This window comes from Neomonachus schauinslandi, chromosome 5, assembly GCF_002201575.2.
Source record: "Neomonachus schauinslandi chromosome 5, ASM220157v2, whole genome shotgun sequence".
Classification (NCBI taxonomy): domain Eukaryota; kingdom Metazoa; phylum Chordata; class Mammalia; order Carnivora; family Phocidae; genus Neomonachus; species Neomonachus schauinslandi.
The window spans coordinates 124814839-124834462 of record NC_058407.1 but is presented as its reverse complement, the minus strand read 5'-3'; the positions used below and the strand labels follow the sequence as shown (position 1 = coordinate 124834462).

General features: G+C 46.1%; 1 protein-coding gene across 2 annotated transcripts in view; it reads right to left on the bottom strand.

Moving 5' to 3' along the window:
* FRMD4A (FERM domain containing 4A) overlaps positions 1-19624 on the bottom strand; it is a 293292-nt gene that overhangs the window by 153766 nt on the left and 119902 nt on the right. For both annotated transcript variants that reach the window (XM_044915543.1, XM_044915542.1), the window contains exon 2: positions 17789-17854. In XM_044915543.1, coding sequence (XP_044771478.1) covers positions 17789-17854 — 66 coding nt within the window. The remainder of the gene's footprint in view (positions 1-17788; positions 17855-19624) is intronic.

Genomic DNA, 19624 nt, shown 5'->3' with positions numbered 1-19624 from the left:
AGACAGGGTGATTTACATGAGCTCGAGGGAGCACCAAATGGCTTTTTAAGCAGACAGGGTTAACATTTCTCTTCTTGACTACATAGACCTCACTCTCACCTCTCAAATTCTTCTCTGCTCAGCTTTTTTCCTTAGTTCCACTTTGGCAAAGGGACTCGCAGACAATCAGATCATCCCCGTGATGGCTGTGTGCACAGAACATCGTCTCAGATCAAGGAGCTGGGCTGCTGAGGGGGCCTGAGATGGAGGTCACCAGAACCAATTCGAAAGAAACATACGGTCTCTTTCTTTTCAAAATGCACTCATTTGGCATGGCAGCAAATATAATGGCTGAGAGCAGGGCTCTGGGACCAGACAAACTTGGGTTTGAGCCCTGTTCCTTCACTCCTGGAGCTGTGTGACCTTCAGCAATTGACTTAACTCTTTGTGACTCAGTTTCCTCAACACCAGAACGGACATAGGAACAGCTGTTCCCAGAGTTGTCATCATCAGTAAAAACATACAACTGTATTTAGTAGTGTGCCTGGCATGTAAATATTCTCAATTTTAATATGTTGTTATATACTTTTATATACAGCAATATACTCTTTATATATCATTATTTTTATTCAATGATTCAGTGAACATCTAGAGAGTACCTATGATGGGCTGGCACTATGGGGCTCAGTAGAGAATTCAGTACAGAATTTTTCTTTAAGGAATGGATGTCAGTTTTTCTTGGAGGGAACTCTTATGACATTTATTGGACATTTTGGTGGCACCATCTTCCTAAAAGTTTCAAAACATTTTTTTGTTTTTTGTCATTTCCTTGATCTCGATAGTTTCTGCGGAAGGAAAAAGAGGTAGTATAGAAATCAACATTTTTTGTGGGGGAAAGTGAGGCACAGGAAGGCCAAGTGGCTTGTCCAGAGCATCACATTTGGGACTGGAAGCGCTCAGAGAGGACAGGTGTCTTGGAATGGAGTCAGATGGAGAATTTCTCAGAGTGTTAGACACAGAGTCCTGGGGAAGACTGACTAACCAAGTACCTCCACAGCAAGCCTCCTCAATGACTTTCAGAGCAAACGTGCCCATATCTCAGATGGGAACGCACTGTAAGGTAGTTCTCAAACTTACTTGACATAGAACCGTCTCCTCTTGGAGAACCTTCTGGGCCTCACATTCCATGGAGCACATCTCAGGGAATGCTAGTTCAGGGAATGGTTTCCTCAAGGGGGGTGGGCTTTTGAAGGGACCATCCAAAATTAGAAATACAAGTTTAAACCAACCAAACTGCCTCCTTTCTCTTTCCCTTAATATGGTCACTGAACTGGAAAGAAACTTCTCCTGAAGCACAGTGGGATGAGCCCAGCAAGGATCAAGGGCCCTGACATTGGGATTCTGGAGTCCCAACTGGGCTCTGAATCACCACTTCCCCGTATCACACACCAAGAATCCAAGAATTCCAGCCAAGATTCTTGACCCTGTTTAACAGAACTGTTCAGAGATTTCCATAAATCAGAATGCCAGCAGTGGGGAACGCGGATAATTGCAAAGGATCAGAGGGTCACGTTTGCAGCCACCGTGCTTTTTCCAACAGTTGGTCAAAATGGGCAGCTTCTGCTTTTTTTATATCCTTGGGTAATATTATTCTTTAATTTCACCCCTATGTTGGCCTAACACACATGTTCAGCTGGTGCTCCCACTCTGACCGTGTAACCCTGCATTCACCGGTAAGAAATGTGTGAGTGTGGTGCGATCTTGACTTCCTGCTTTCTTCCCTTCAAATCCCCATCCCACTCTCTGCTAGGTGTTCCGACAACCGACGTGACTCTGGTCACACAGAACTGCCGGGGACCTCCTGTCCACTTCCTCACTCTCCGATCTGCTTCATGTTCGGACCACAGCAGAGCAGTCAGGAATTTGTCTCTGGCCTCTACAGTAACCCACCCAGGGAGCACCTTTAAAGAGGATGGAAGAGGAAAGCACACTTAATGCCACCGGAAATCATCCTTTCCGGGAAAGACAGAGAGTAACCTGTTCTCTGCTCATCCTGCTCATCAAAACATCATGGGAAACATCTCTGACTTCCCAGGTACCATCGTGGTCTGCTTCCGTAAGCTCATCTCTTTGTGCTGTGCTTCTTGGTTAGTCCTATTGCTTCTTCTCTGAATTGTTTTCTACGTATCTGACTGTTCTTTACACTGTAAGCTCCCAGGGGATGGAGACAGTGCCGATTTTCCTTATGATACCATCCAAAATATGGACCATGACCATGACATTGAATAAAGCCATCCACTGATGAAACAGATAAACACAATGATTAACATAACTTCAGGGCCAGCTAGAAGAACCATTTCTCAAGACATTTTGAGGAGGTCACCATGTATTTAGTTATCCATCTGGACAGAAGACTAAGGGAATTTTATTTCTGAGGAAATACTTTCTAAATCACCCTCCTCAGTGGTCATCTCAGCCAACAGGCTTCCTGCCCTAAAATGCCGACTGAGATAAACCTGAGTCTGTAGAAATAGTTGTAAAGTTCTAAGGTTTTCAGTGAGGTCCCAGATAATTTGGCTTTGGGCACAATTAACATTCTCCTTCTTTCTTTCTCCTTTTAAGTTTATAGAACACGAGGGTTCAAGATTAAGATGGTGTGCTTTTCCAGATGGCTATGTCAAAGACAACTGGTTCAATGCGCATCAAACCCAGGCCATCACAGCTCATGGCATACAGTTTCCTGGCTCACCGGGGGAAGGAGGGGAAGGGAGCCTGAGAAGCGGTCACCCATGCTTTATGGTGACTGAGACCAGGCAGTAGCAGACACCACCACCAGAGCAACGGCTCGGGTCCCAGCTGGGCATGTGTTGAGTCAGCCAGCATCTGACTCCCTCTGGGAAACACCCTGTCAGAGAGCGACCGCGGCCTTCAGAGCTAGCAACAGAGAAGCGGCCTCGTGAAACATTCACTTCCCAGGTGAGAAGCCAGGGTCTCATCCCAGGCAGCACCCCAGGGTGTCCCTATACAGACCACAGCAGGAGGCCTGCTGCATCCCCTCAGGATGCCTGTGGTGGGCAGCTCTACACACTCTATTGCTTTATGCCTCACAACTGCCCTTTGAAGAAAGAAAGAATCATTATCTACTTTCATTTTCTTTTACTTACTTTCCTAACAACAACAAAAAAAGATTTCGAATCCCAGGCTTAAAGAGGTCAAAATCACTGTTACGAACTGAATTGTGTCTCCCAAATTCCTCTGTTCAAACCCTCACACTCAATGTGACTGTCTTTAAAAAGATAGTTAAGGTTAAATGTGATCCTAAGGGTGGGGCCTTAATGCAGTAGGATCGGGGTCCTTATAAGAGGAAGGGACACTAAGGATGCTCTCACACAGAAAAGGCCATGGGAGGAAACACAAAGACGGCCATCTGCAAGCCAAGGAGAGAGACCTCAGGCGAAACCAACCCTGCCTCCAGAGCTGTGAAGAAATAAATTCCTGTTATTTAAACCACCCAGTCTGTGGGTATTTCATTATGGCAGCCTCAGCAACCAACAGAGTCACACAGTTAAAGAGTGGTCTAATGTCCAAGTTCATGCATGGGGGCAGTAGAGACTTCACACATTAACTCTGGTCTTGTTTCAACAATCTCAGAACAAACCTTCAGATTCTGGATGGCTGCCTCATCAACTATTATTGTATAACAAAGGATTTGATTCGTTTTTATCCCCGATTCCTCGGAATGTCCCCAGTAAGGGAGTGTCTTGGATATTCACAAGCCCCTGGATCACACCTGACTTCATGCTAATGGGATGACTCAGATTGGGGTGGGTCACCCCCAATCACGTGATTAGAGGGCTGGGGCTCTGAGCTGCGTCCTATCAGCCCAACCTACAACCTCTGGAGACTGGGTCCAATCACACGGCCAACGATTCAGTCAACTATGTCTATGTAACTGTTGGTGGGAATGTAAAGCCACTATGGAAAACAGCACCCAGGTGCCTCAAAAAATTAAAAACTGAATTTGCCATCTGATCCAGCAATCCCATTCTTGAGTACATACCCAAAGGAAATGAAAACAGGGTATTAAAGAGATATCTGCACTCCCTTGTTTATGGCAGCAGTATTCTCCACAGTTAAGACATGGAAACAGCCTAAGTGTTGGTCGATGGAAAAATGGATAAAGAAGATGTGGTGTATGTACACACACACATAATGGAATACTATTCAATTGTGAAGATGAAGGAAATCCTGCCATTTTGCAACAATGTGGGTGGATCTTGAGGGCATTATGCTAAGTGAGATATACCAGACAGAGAAAGTCAAATTTGTATGTTCTCACTTTCATGGAGAGTCTAAAAAAGCCAAATTCATAGAAACAGGAAGTAGAATAGTGGTTAATAGAAGCTGGAGGGTCGGGGAACTGGAAAGATGTTGTTAAGGGATACTAACTTGCAACTAAAAGATGAGTAAGTTCTGGGGATCTAATGTACAGCAGGGTGACTATAGTAAATAAAGACATGGTAATTATGTCATGTGACAGAAGTGTTAGGAAACACTACAGTGGTAACCATATTGCAATATATAAATGTACCAAATCAACATCTTGTATACTTTAGACTTACACAATGTTATATGTCAATTATATTCCAGTAAAAGAAAAAAAAAAGCTATATAATGAAACCCTAATAAAATCTCTGTACACTGAGGCTTATTGGAGCTTCCTGGTTGGTGAACACATTGATGCACCAAGAGGGTGATGCATCTCTGGGGAGAGGGCACAGAAGCTCTGCATTCGGGACCCTTCCAGACCTCACCCTTTGTGTGTCTTCATTGGTGGGTCTGGGTTTATATTCTTTATGATAAAACTGTATAACCATAAATAATCAGGCTTTCCTGAGTTTTGTGAGTCATTCTAGTGAATTATCAAACTGGGGGTCACAAGAACTCCCAAAGTTACAGCCAGTTGGTCAGAAGTGCAGGGGATGTGGGGGTCCTTGAACTTGCAGCTGGCCTCTGGAGGGAGGGTCATCTGATTGGGAATGTGTGCAGTCTGCACTAAGCCCCTGTGCTTAGCGCCAGAATCACAATCCAGCGTGTAGCACCCATCCACTCTCACTCGCTCGCTTGGCACGGGGCGCTGTATCACCTTGTGATTTGTCAGTTACAGACTGGCTATTATTATGCAGCTGAGCATGTGAAGACAGAGGTGTTGGGAGGCCAAGGAACAACCAGCCCCAAGGCTGGCTGAGCTTTAGGAAATTAAATGATTATCCCAAGAATAATCACTGGTGAGTCTGTGCCCCATTCTTACGTTCCTCTTTCTCTTTTTTTGAGTATCCCCCAGTTCATACATTTGGATTCACTGAAAAATAGTTTGGTTGCTCCTTCTGTCCAAATAAATGAGGACAGAGGCCACAAATTGAAGAAAGGAGAAGTTTTCATTTGATATCTATTCATACATTTGTTCATCTGTTCAACACTGGTCAACTTTTTGGTGACAGCAGTTACCATTTACTGGACACCCATGGCTAGGGTACTTGGCTCTGTTATCTGTACTTCTCATCACAGTCCTGCAAGGTAGATACTATAATTCCCATTTTAGCAACAAGAAAGCTGAGGTTCATAAAGGTAAATATTTCCCAAGGCCACATACCGTCTGCATGGGAAAAGAGAGCCAGGATTCAAACCTGGATCTGATTTTAGCCTAGGCATGAGTTTTATCACATCAATGGCTCCTAAGCCCCAGTACATCTGTCCATAGGTCAGTGGTATGACAAGAAAAATAAGATTAATATATGTAAGTTTTTTATACATTTAAATAGGATACATTAAAAGACAGTTTTTTATTGTTTTCCTATTCTTTTGGTATGTTTCTCTTTTTATTATGCAAATGAAGATAAAAGCCGTCTGCAAAATTTTTTAATACCCTTACTCAGCACAAAACAAACCTTCCAGTCCTACTTTCCCTTTATCTTTAAATTTTCTGGTTGCTTAAATGCCAAAGTCTGGGAACCACTGCATCACAGTGGCCCTAGCTGTGGGCCACAGAGGAAAGCTCCAGAAAGGTGAGCCTCAATACTACTGCCTGAATATCCAGGGTGCTGGGAAAACACACAAGCTCCAAAGGCTGCCTCTATTGAATCACGTTCTGGCTCTGTTCAGGGTGGAGTCTGAAAAGTTGCATTAATAGCATGTTCTTGACTGATGCTGATGCTGCCCATCCAGGACCACACTGCGAGAATCACTGAGTTACTCAAGCCAATCCCACGAATCCTACCTCCCTTGTCAGTGACTGGTCCAGACAGGGCAATATGAACCAACTGTGGTCTGGGGTGGAGCAGGCACATGAGGGACAGGGAAGGCCATCTGGGAAGGCTTTATCCCCCATGAGAAAAAGAGTTAATGAGAGGAGCAACTCCCCTTCCTGCTTTCCAACATTGCTGTGTGAAGATGAGGCGCCAGCCAGGCCATGACCAGTCTAACTATGGCTGGGAAGGACACAAGTCAAGGAGCCCACAGATTTTCCTTAGAATTGAGAGCATTTGATTTCACTGTGCTCAAACAAAGTGAAGCTGAATGGAAAAATTAGTATTTCTCTTCATGCTTCTGAGTACAATCTGGTGAGGACACTGCTGTCGAACGTAGGGTTCCACGGCAGAGCTCCTCCCCAAGATTTACGTGTTGTGTGGGTGTATGTATGCATGTGTTTGACAGAGCCAACTGACTGCTGAAGGCATTCTGATATCACAGTATTCACTAGTATAGATATCATTTTATTAGTCCCCAGAAGGCGGGTGAGAAGGCGGTGGCTTCCCCACACTTCTCTGGTTCTTATGGATCTGTGGTAAAATGATGCAGACAATTGAGGTCAGCTGCAGGATCAGTGCAGTTCATACAGACCTCTGTAGGAATGCAATGATACCTTCTGTTATTTTATAAATCACGAACCCTATTAGAAGTAAGGAAGGAAGGCTAACGTAAAGGAAGGCTGACAAAGGATTTTTATAAGGCCGACATATGGCTCACTTTGATGTTGTAATATATCCTAGGCTCTGTCAACAATTTAAAATGTAAGAATCTTTGTCTGGCTCTACGCCACCCTCAAAGGGCTCTGCATGGGATGTTATAATCTTCTTCCCTTAAAGAATAAAATTTTGACCGGTTTTGAACTGGCAGTCAGGCCTTTCAGGAGCCATGAGGTTCTCCTGGGTTTCATCAAAGGCTGCTAGGATCCAGCAGGCTTGGGGAGGCACGTGTTCTTCTGAGCCTCGCAAAGTTGCACTGAACACATCTAAATGCCCCAAACTGTCCACTTGCTGTGCACTCCAAAATCTGGCTAGCAGGCCGCAACCTCTGTAAAGGATACAACCCCTAATGGGAAACAAGAGTTCATACGTGAACTTGAGAGCAGTTGAGTTCGTGAGTAATGGGCTGGGAAACCAACCACTAACTTGTGTACAAGGGGAAGAATGTGCCTTCGGTCCTACCTTCCCACATATCACAGCCAATATGATCCATCTGTATATAATTATGCACCAGTGTCACTTTAAGGTAAAGCAGTAAGGATAGGGTCACTCCTTAGGTATTGGGCCGCAACCATCAAAAACATATTTTTTTCTATTTTTTTTTTTTTTTTTAAAGATTTTATTTATTTGACAGTGAGAGATACAGTGAGAGGGAACACAAGCAGGGGGAATGGGAGAGGGAGAAGCAGGCTTCCCACTGAGCAGGGAGCCCGATGCGGGGCTCGATCCCAGAACCCCGGGATCATGACCTGAGCCGAAGGCAGACGCTCAACGACTGAGCCACCCAGGCGCCCCTTTTTTTCTATTTTTATCTCCAAGAATGGTAAGTGATTAACATGCTTTGACATGGGGCGCCTGGGTGGCTCAGTCATTAAGCGTCTGCCTTCGGCTCAGGTCATGGTCCCAGGGTCCTGGGATCGAGTCCCACATCGGGCTCCCTGCTCTGTGGGAGGCCTGCTTCTCCCTCTCCCACTCCCCCTGCTTGTATTCCCTCTCTCGCTGTGTCTCTCTGTCAAATAAATAAATAAAATCTTTAAAAAAAAAAACATGCTTTGACATACTTGGAGGTCAAAACCAAATTCACTGATGTAGGTGGTTATCGGTACTCTGCATGAATGCACGTCCGTATACACCCTGCCTGTCCTCATGTGACCTTGTCATGAGTTATGGATGACACTGGGAGGATCAGCATTGCTAACCAGTGTTTATGAAAACATCAGGGGATGATGTGTAGGAAAGCCCAGACGGTGAAGCAGTGAAGACATTTGAGAGTCAACCCATCACAGTCACGTGAACTTACATGAAATCCACAAACACACCATAAAGCCTTGCACAGAGTCATAGTGAAGACCGAATTATTAGGAGTGATAGCACAGGAGATTATGCAGCATGTCCCCCAAAAGGCAGAGGTAGTTTATATTCCCATTCTGCAGATGAGGTGGCAAAGACACCTCGCTTGTCCAGATGACCACAGCTACTAAGTAGTCTAGCCTGGGCACCCGACGCCTGGTTAAGACAGTGCCTATGAGGTGCCAGGAAGTCTGCTGAGCACTTTCCATGTTCTAATCTATGAATCCCAATCAGAACACGAGGAGGCCAGTAGTGTCCATTTACAGAGAAAACTATAGCAGGAAGACTGAAGGCCATTATCCTTCCCAGGTTACAGATAAAGAAACCAAAGGTCAAAGAGGTTGCGTAATTGGCCAAGGTGACGGAGCTACTGAGATTTGGAGTTAGGAACCCCATGACTTTGGCTGATTTTGACTTTGGTCCGGTTTCGAAGCCAGGCCATCTGGCTCCAAAGCCTGTGTTCTCAGCACGCTGAAGTCGCTCTTACTCTGGAGTCACATGGCCTGACTTTGAATCAGGTCTCTACTCTTAACTAGCTGGGCCACTCTGAACGAGTTACTTAACTTCTCTGTGCCTAAATTTCTTCATCTGCAAAATGGGAACAGTGACAGTTACCCAGCTTCTAGAGTTGTGGAGGTGATTGATTATCAGATGATGATTTAGCATCTAGGAAGCACTTAGAACAGAGTTTGGGACAGAAAGAAGTGCTCAATTAGCTAATGCGATGATTAATCACTAAGCTATAAAGTTTCTCATAGCATTTAAAAGATGGCTTATGTAATTAAAATGTGATTTACACTTAACTGTTCCAGAATGCATGCATTTGCATAGAGCAAGGAATACTTACATTTTGTCATCTGCTTTCTTTCTAGAATAATGAGTTCCAAGCCCTGAGGGGTCTACGGAGACCCCTCAGGGGAATCGCTGGAAGAGGCAGTGGACGGCAGGTGGGATTCAGACCTCCTCCACTTACGTGTACTGGATAGAGGATTCTACACGTAAGAGAAGTTGGAGAACCACTGGTTTCAAGGACTACTGTGGGGTCACGTGGTTGCTTCTGTATGGGACCATGGATATAAGTCCCCACAGTTGTAAAACGCAGGACATCAGCTCTGCTGGGCTGAGGCTGGTGACTACGACCCCCTAGGGCACACCCAGAGAGGGGACAGTGAGGGACAACACAACACTCTTCTCGGCTTCAGTATACTGCTCTTATAAGAAGGACGAGTCAGATTACGGAGGGACGTGAGAGTCCAACAGAGGAATTCAAACAGAGTGAACTGACAGCTTCTGAGCAGAGACATGTCACAAAGCAGTCCTTTCGGAAGAATAATCTGGTTGTGTTGAGTAGGACCAACTGGAATGGCCAAACCATGGCATTACGGGGGTCAGTGAGGAGGCTGCTGTAGGACTCCAAGCAAACAGCTGTGACAATGTCAAAGCCGGGTGGTGGTGACTGTCTATCTAAGGGTCATGGGAACTGGAGAAAGAAAGAGACCCGACCACACTTCAAGATAGGGATGGAGTGAGGAATAAGTCAAAATAGGAGCTTGGTTGCCTTGGGAAAGTGGTGGGCTCGCGTTCAAAGAAGGTGCGAGAAGAACATGACATGGGCTTGATGGGGGGTGGGGTGGGCTGGGGGTGTGGAACACGAGCTGCCCCCTAGCTGGCCACTTACATACACCCAGCCAGCAGCTTGGGCGAGGTTTGGAAATCTTCCGTGTTGCCTGGACGGCGAAATTGTTAGTTCTGTGCTGGGCTTCGCGAGGGACCAGGAAAGCAGAGAGCATGAAGGGCTCCGGGGAAGGCCCGCAGGGGCGGAAGGGTCTGAGAAAAATATACAGCAGCTGAGATTGCCCCCAACTTTTTGATCCCTTGCTCCGCCGCCCCTGGCTGCCCGACAGCTCTGTTTCTCAGGAGAGCCGTTGCCCTCCTTCGGTCTTCGGGCGGGGTGGGACAAGGAGCCGCGGGGCTGCGGGAATGAACAGATCTACCCTCCTTACAAGGGAGGACAGGGTGCGGTGGGCACGGGCACAGGGGGGAGGTAAAGAGAACACGCAGCCCATCGCAGGAAGAGGAACCACCCAGCCCTGGATGTGTAAAAAGTCTTACGACCTGAATAATTTCTCCCCTCTAGACAGAACCTCTTGCCCCAAAGGGAGGCTCTCAGGTCTGCAGCGCCCACTGGTAGACAAACAAAAGAGATTTACCAAATGAGCAAGTATCCGAATTGAGCAGTGTGCCGAACACCAATCTGTGAGTTATGGATGAAAAACCAAAAACACCCAGATTTGCTAATTCCCAGATTCCTGTGATGCCATCCCTCCCAGATGGCCCCTTTTCTCTCCAGAGCCATACTCTTCTTGGGGGTGTGTGCACGTATGTGTGTCTTTCTCCTAGAAACACAGCTACTCCCATTTTGCTGAACTGCACTGTGTGTTAAATCTGTTCTAACCCCTCCCCCCCCCCCCACCCTGTTCCACCCTTCTCATCCCCCTTGAGCAGAGAGACGAAAAACTAGGAGCCTGTGGTTTACAGCCATCTCCCAAGATTCCTTATCTGCCAACACTCCTACGGGGCTGCTACGGAGAATATGTGGAAACGATTTTGTAAAGGGATCAAAGAAAAAAAAAAACTCAGTGAAAACACAACATCGGCTTTCTGGAGGGTCGTCCCTGGAAGGCCAGGAGCTGCACCGTCTCCCTCTCCTTTTCCTCATTCTCCATCCCATGTGGTGTGTGAGCCATATGGAACTGTCCCTTCCGTAGGACAAAGTTGGGCCCTAATTGGCCATTTCAAATGGTTCCAGCTAATACATTTTCAAACTGGTTAAAATTAGCATCCAGGGAGAATGGGGGTGGGGGGGTGTTTGGAGGGAGGGTCAGGTGGGGGAGGGGAGTGGAGAAGGGGTTGTTGCTCAGCAACCAGAGCCTGGACACCCCCCCCCACCACCACACCATAGCCCCAGACGGCCTCTTCCCCTTACCCCATGCCGGGATGAGCTGTCTGGTCCAGGAGCTGCGTGCGCTTGTGTGTTGGGGGGTGGGGGTCCCTGGATGACTGCATCAGTCTGCTAGACCCCGACACTCCTCCCTCCACCACTGCCCCACAGGGAGACCGTGAGTCTCTTTTGTTCTCATGCAGAGCACAGCTCACCAATTTCTCCGTCACAGCCCTCGCTGGCGCGAAGGGAGACGTACGGGTCCCTCCGTCCTTGCCAAGAGGGAGACTCGTTAGCTGCTTGTGTCACCCAAGGCTGTGTGTCATGGACCATTTCTCATTCCGCCAGGCCACTAAATGAACGTTGGATTACACGGAGAGTTAGCCTTGTGGCATCTGCCTCTAATCTATACCTTAGCATTGATTTGCTTCATCCTGCCCCTTTAAAATGTTAAATATGACTGGCCACCCGCAGGGGCCCGAAAGACATCCGTCTGGCTCATTTAGGGGAGGACCCGGCTTTGCAAAGAGCCGAAGAAATGATGAGAGCAATCGTGGTGAAGTCTGAGGTCAGCCCAAAGCAGTGCTGCCCGACACCTTTCTGGCTCTCGTTCCATGAGGCGGCCGGGTGGCCTGGGAGGTCCCGGCAGAAGGTTCCTCCCACCGAGGCCCTCAGGCTGCTTCCAGCCCCTGCACACGGCTCCCCACTCGTGGCTGACACCGTCCCTCCTGCTGAAGTCAGACCAGACAGGAGCAGATGGTAGACCCGGCTCACGCTTCAGCGGCTGGGCCAGCAAGCAGAGAAGGCTACCCTTCCCAGTTGCGCAGATAGGGAATCGGCTCTGCTTTTTTCTTTTTTCTTGGCCACACGTGCTTTGGGGGAATCCCTGGTTTACTTGGTAGAAAACAGTCCCTTGTATTTTTTTTTTTTTTTTAACAGAAGAACATCCTTAACCACGGAAGCAGCGGAGGATGGTGTGAGGGTGAGCGTGCACACATAGAGAGAACCTGAGTCTGTTCATTTATTCTAGTAGCACTATAAGAGTACCAGATTTTTTATCGTTGGTGTTTTTTTTTTTCTTAAAGCCCATTATAGGCCAGAATATTTACTTTGCCCTCCATGCTGCTTGACTCAGGGACCAGAGTATCTTACTGAACCTCTAAGTGGGAGTATCACCAGCACGGCCGTCAGACAGAGAAAAATGATCAGAAGGTTCTATCTGTTGTGGCTTGTTTCTTCCACACCTGATGCCCCGAGGCGGACACCTGATGTGGAAATCCTTCACCACATGTGCCCATGTTCAGATTTTCACCAGACAGATGAGGAACTTAGCTCAGAGACATGAAATGACCTGGGTAAACCCATCTTCGGTTCTAGACTTGAGATGGGGGTCGAAGCCTTTAATTCCAGTTGTTTCTGACGCTGGTCCTGGGGGCCAGCACAGTGGCCACATTACAGGCGGACTCTCCCACGTCCCGGGTCTTTATTATACATACTTATTACAGTGCAGAGCAAAAAGGTCAGGGTGTACCCTGTGTTCAAGCTGTATATACTACTACTACGACTATGTGACCTCAAGCGAGTTATCTGACCTTCCTGAATTTCTGTTTCCTCATCTGAATTAGCGCCGGCTTTACACAGTCGACATAAAAATTAGATAAGATATGCCCCAATGACACTCTATGAGGAACTATAAAATGTGGTCCTTCTTGCGGAGGACATCCAGCATTAAAGCTGGGTAATTTGACTGTATCCACAATCTTTTCTCTTGTTTAAATGATCTTCTCTCCACCCTTTAGAGATAGCTGTCCAACAGAAATACAATGTCAGCCACAAATGTGAGCCCAGTATGAAATAAAAATGTGTTAGTAGTCCTATTACACAAGGTGTGATTAATTTCAAGGATGTATTTTCTTTACCTAATTATTATACCCCAAAATATCTCATTTTCAACATGGAATCATCAATATAAAAATTGTTAATAAAATGTTTTACTTTTTGTTTTTCATAGGAGACCTTCAGAATCGGGTGTGTATTTTACACTTCGGGTCGGTGTGGACTGCCCACGTTTTGAACGCTGCCGTTGCAATGACACAGTCCAGCTCCAGATCCTTCCTGATGTTTCTGTCCCACCGGCTTTCTCAGAATTAAGGACACCGGGTCATGTACAACAATAACCCAGGAAAGAGCCCTCATTCTCCTGGAAAAAAGCTGAGGTTTGCGCCACTTCTCAGAATCACAGAAGACTCTGTTCCTCTATTTTAACAGAAGTGGATGGTGATAAAAGGGCTGCCAATGTCCACTGAGAGACTGGGTCAGACCTGGCGGGCCGCAGATGCTGTGACATCACGGGGCAGCTTCCCAAACAAAACAAAAAGTGGGGTTCGTTGAGGCAATTGGGGGGTGGAGAGGATTCTGATTTGCAAAGCTCTATCATCGGAGGGAAGAATTCCTGCCAAGAGAGCGTAACATCTACTCATCTATGGGGTTGGGGCAAAGCCCTGAAACGAGGAGAAGGCACACGTCTGTTTTTCACATGCTAGCTTGTCTTCCTGTGAGAAAGGGTGCCACGTAATGTCATAAGCCTCAAGAAAACATAATAAGGAAGGGCCACACCTCAGCCATTCCAATCAAGTGAAAATCTATTCTATTTTTAAGAGATTCAAGAGAAAGAGCCCGGGATCTTCCTTATTAACTGCTTCCAGGATTCCATCTACTGTCCCTCACTGTCAGGAAATTCTTCTTGGTCTTACTTAAATTATCCTCACTAAGGCTAACACACATTTCCCTTTCTTGGCTTTCAAAATGCTCGCCTAAATATGCAGGGGAAAAAATGGAGAAACTTATTCTAAAGAAATAGCCATAGGAAGATAAGACTTGAGAATTTTACTTTACTACAAAACATTCAAGACACACTTCTAGCTGGCTACAGAAGCATCAGGAAGAGGCTGACAGAGAGACATGCGTGACGGCAGCCTCTCTCATTCTGATGCAGGCTTTTTCGAGTACAATTATGATTGGCTGAAACAATTTTGGGTGACAGGGCAAATGACACTGTCTCACGTTGGATGGGAGGGTGATGTGGCTGGAACCTGCCGCACATAGATGACCGAGGTTGGAGGCTTGGTTTTGTTGCTGAAAGCTCCCATCATCGTTCCCACTGTCCTTAAGTGGAATTTAAGGACTTATGGAGTCACGTGGTAATACTGTGGGTACCAGGGACCTGGCTGTGGATTTTGAGATGAACCTTTCAAATATCAAATCCCAGTACGTGCACGCTTGACCTTTTCCCTTTTCCTGTAAGGGTAATGTGGGATTTACTCAGGGCAGTCAGGGATTTGGAAGCATAGATTCTGCTCAGTAATCTCAAAGGGCTTTATAAGAAGCATTAAATGTTGGGATTATGGCCATTTTGCTCTATAACCCGAAGAAGGGAAATGCTATAGTCACAGGGACCAGGTCTACACCACCACAGGAAATGATCTGTATGGGTGTCTGGTTACCAGAATCCTTCTGGGGGGAGGGAATCCTTGGTAGGTGTTGATTCCAAGTCACCTTGCTCCTCTTTCAGGCTGTTGGAGTTTTGCGAGGTGTGGCCTTCGATGCATCTCTTACCCTGATGCTGGCTGAAAAACTCGACCTCCCACCTCTGCCACTATTTCTAATGTCAGCCACTCTTGTGTAAACCCGCTTGCCCTCTGTGGGAGAGAAACACTTCCTCCAAACCTGCCTGTGCATCTTACAAACCTTGTCGGCTCAATACCCACCCTGTCCCATCTCTGCAACTCCAGATCACAAGACTGAGAAGGGTGTTTCTTCATCCAAGGCTTGTTACAAATACTCTGAAATTATTATTCAGAGCAGCAACAGTAAAACCTTCCGCACCTAATATACTTTGGTGACTAAAGTATAAATGAATCTGCAAGGTTGTCACTCTGTGGACTTACGGTATCAAAAAGAGAAGTATGGGATCCAAATGCTTTGTTCTATGAAAAACCTAGCATGGGCCCAAACGAACTCGAGAAGAGGGATTCCCTTTAGAAAAGGATTTTGTCAAGAGAACATAATCCGGGACAAGGGAACTTTGTAGAGGAGAAAGAAAAGTCATATTTAACTTGGTGTTTGTCCAATAGTTTTAACCTTGCTCCTCTATGTTCTGCTGAAGTCCGCTTTGTAATCATGCCGAAAGGAGTTTAGAAGTGTTCCTTTTTTTTTTTTTTTTGTCTATAGTTTTTTTGTGCGAAACTAAATCCCCTGCTAAGCAATTGGTTCTACGACAAAAAGTCCTTTGGGGAAATAATACCAAGGCATTTTAGGATTAGCCCATTCTTTCATTCCATAAGGATTTGTTTAGTGACATTTGTGCCAGGCATTGGGCTGGGTGCTGGGGATACACAGGGATCACAACGCAGACCCTGCCCTCAAACCGTTGGCGGCTCTGGGCAACAGAATAAACAGGCAGGGACAGTGAGCTGTGACACTGAGTTGTGACAGTGCAGTGAAAGGGACCCATGGGGGAGGGGGCGCAGTGTCTTCTAAGCTGTGAATTGGAGGCCTAACAGAAACAGAAGCAGAGTTCTAGAAAAAGGAAGTAACACGTGACTTGTGTGGGCAGAGTAGGACTTCTCTTGCTTGGCCTAATTCAACATCTTCTGGATTGTGAAAGGCTGAGGATGAGCCTTCCAAAGTTGCGCACAGCAGTAACTAAATATCTTTTCTGTGATTCAGGTTCACTTCCAATGCCCTGGTTCACATCTTCCCGGAGGAGGCTGGCCGACAGACTATAACTTCACTGCCACTTGAGGTCCCATTTCCTCTTTCAGAGAGTGGGTACTTTCTAAGCCTCTCAGTGTTGATATATATTTTTTTAAAAAAGCATCTTAAAAACACTGGACCACTCACCTATAAACTCTTCATGCTGATTCTTAACAACTGAAAGCTCCAAATGCTTTGTCAGTGATTTTGTTAACGGAAGAGATCTTGCTCACTTCACAGTTCCTGTCTCCTGCCTCACCTCACCCCCCAAATCCAAACCACAAGTTTGACTCTTAATAAGACTGTAAGTCTTGGAATCTAGCCTAATAAGGACATAATCCAAAACATGGAAGAACTCTGTACCCATGGGTAAATTAATGACAGTGTTTACTGATAGTAGCGGAAAAACTGTAAAACAAACAAACAAAAGCCTTAAATGTGCCCAAATGAGTGAACGATTAGATAATAATGGTATATCCGTTTTTGGACTTTATGCTGATATTAACAAAGATGAACCTATAGTAACTTGGAAAATGCCAACGAAAGACAATGTTAGGTGGAAAAATAAAATAGAATTACATGCATTACCATTACAACCATGTAAGAAACAGAAATCTGAAAAATGCTGGAAAGAAATTTGCTGAAATGAGACTAATAGGTAGATGAGTGGGCTGTGATTATGAGCTTTTTCCTACTTTCTGTTTCCTACGTTGCCTTTATAATTTAAATCTAATTTCAAGTATTAACTCCTTCAGGTTAGCAATTTGAACATTTTCCAAATCTAAGCAGTATATACAAGGGGACGTGAGATAAGAGTATTTCTACGCATATCTTCCCATTGTGACAGTATCGTCCCGTCCCCCCCCCCAGTGAATGAGCATGCAGGTGTCATTTCAACCTACCACCGAAGAACTACAGATTCTTTGGCAAAATATTCTGGATAATGAGGAGCACTGCTCTAAGAGTTTGATAGACATTTGAGGATTTCAAGCAAATACGGTTCTGAAAGTTGGAGTCAAACAACAGATTTGGAATTAAGTTCTTTAAATCAAGTTGGGCAACTCTGCGATTCTTCAGGGCTCTAGGTATAATGATGATTTCTTTCGAGAGTAAGCTGAACGAGGCCAGGATCTATGATTCTAATACAGCTCTGACTTCTTTGACTCTGATGGGTGGGTGCAAAATTTGTAGATGGACTGACTGATTTCCTGCGTGTCCACGGACACGTAGATGTTCAAGAGTGATGCAACGAGGACACGTGGGATGGGGGTTACTCGGCCCCTGAAGGGGAGACAGAGCCAAGAGATTGCCTCTCTTTCCCCACACCTACGGAAGATTCACTTGGAAACAGCAAATGGTTTTCCACCCCTCTCTGAGCAGGAAAGATGACCACATCAGTTCTAGCTGCAGCAAGAGTTATTTACATTATATTCTAGTTAACTCCGGCAAGTAGAAATTGCTAATGGCAGTTGCGGAATTTCCTTTTCTAGAGATTTGCAACAATAGGTTAGATATACATCTGGCCTTGAATGCCTTAGGCGTGGTGTACAAAGAAACAGAATGAACAAAAATAGCACTCACACACACAAAAATACCATGGTGTGCTGCCCTTCTCTCCTAGATTCTACCAAATACCAATTAAAAACTGTTTGTATCGTCCCCCACCCATCAACTGAATCAAAGTCCAAACCACATAAGCCTTGGAAGAAACTCAGAACGTTGGCCAAAAGTCAGTTACCTGCACTAGCAGTTCCAGCTTCCTGTCATCAAGAAGATGTACTTGACATCGACGGCCCTCCGTCATCTACGAAGAAAGACAAATGATGGTCACTGAGAGTCTGACAGCCTGACGCATCTCCCATTCAATAATTTCATCACACACATTAGGGACAGATTTCAGTATCCAGGCTCTGCCACCGTGTCCCCCTTATTGAGCACCTGGGAGCAGACGAGCACCCCTCTGGCAATTGCATCTGATTTCTGTGAAGCTTCTTTCTCCACAGGATTTCTGTGCTAATCGTTTATTACCTAGTCCTGACAGTGCTTTCCCCGGTGAAAGAGGAACCTGGGAGCTAAACGCTCACGGCTAAACCTGACCCCTCACCCTTGCACCTTTTGCTACGCACACACTGCTGGCAGCGTAAGAGAGAGAGAGAGAGCCCGGACAGGCATCGTTGGGTCGTGGCCCCACCGGGTCTTGGGTGCGTTCATCTCTGCAGCCCCGTCTCATATACAAAAGCGAGTGGGCTGAGCCCAGGGAAATGCAGCTGAAATGTTTAATCGCCGGCTTTCTGGAAGGAAGAAGCCTTCATTTGTAGCATTTGCTGGAGCCCTGGCGACACTCTCAGAGGAAATCCTTTGAAGAATGAGGCTTCCCTTCGATGTCAGCCGGCCACCACTCTAACTGAAACTTGTCTTGCTACACTCCAGATAGCTTCCCTGGTTCTGATTTCAAGCTACTGTCCTGACAACATATCTCCTACACATACGGTAACCTTAAATAGCCCCAGGGGCAAGGTGATAGTAGAGTCAAATAATCAGGAAATTTTCCATCCGTGAGTGATGGGTTTTGAGTATTTATTACCTCTGTTTTTAATGTAAGGTATTTACCTCTAAATTTATAGAATTTAATTTTAATAATGGTTCTGTTTTTACCACTGGCACACAGAAGTCCCAAAAACGTACCAACGGGCTCTCACAACAGGTAAGAGCTGGCTCCAACACCACTGTCTGGACCAGAAGACCCAGAAGGTTCTGTCCAGCCCTCGTATTTTCTATGACTCCGTAGCCGCCACTGAAACCACCTTCTTTTTGCCCAGCTAGCAGCCACTTCATGCAGATCAAGGGGAGGGAAGCAGGTGGGCAGATCCTGGCCTCATCTGCATGCCCAGCCATCACAGTCCCTTCTCATGAGCGCTTTCTCCAGGAACAATGCAATAGAGATCATCTTCTCTTCCTGTACAACAGGGATTATCCTCTAACCATCAGCATGTCCAAAGCTGGCATGGACTCTGGTGGGAAAATCCTCTTATTCCTTCCTCAGAAGAAGCCAACCCCTCCAACTACCATCGAGTCAAATTTCCCTAGTTATGGGATCTTTTTTTTTTTTTTAAGATTTTATTTATTTATTTGAGAGAGAGAGAATGAGAGAGAGCACATGAGAGGGGGGAGGGTCAGAGGGAGGAGCAGACTCCCCGCCGAGCAGGGAGCCCGATGCGGGACTCGATCCCGGGACTCCGGGATCATGACCTGAGCTGAAGGCAGTTGCTTAGCCAACTGAGCCACCCAGGCGCCCTAGTTATGGGATCTTAACCCATACGGCACACCCTGCTTGGATGGGACCAAAAGAAATGTCTCTTGAATCTGAGTTAGAAGAATGACTCAGCAGTCCCCAGCTCTGAGAAAAAGCACCAAGAGAAGTTTTACATACCCATAGGCACTCCAACAGAGGTTAAAATAGAGTTAAAACCCAAGGAAGGCTTCAGTCCAAAGGTCCGCCATCTTGCACATATAAGCCGAAGCCGGCGGCCATGGACGTGAGACCGGTCTATGACAAGTCCTTATTCATTCTTTG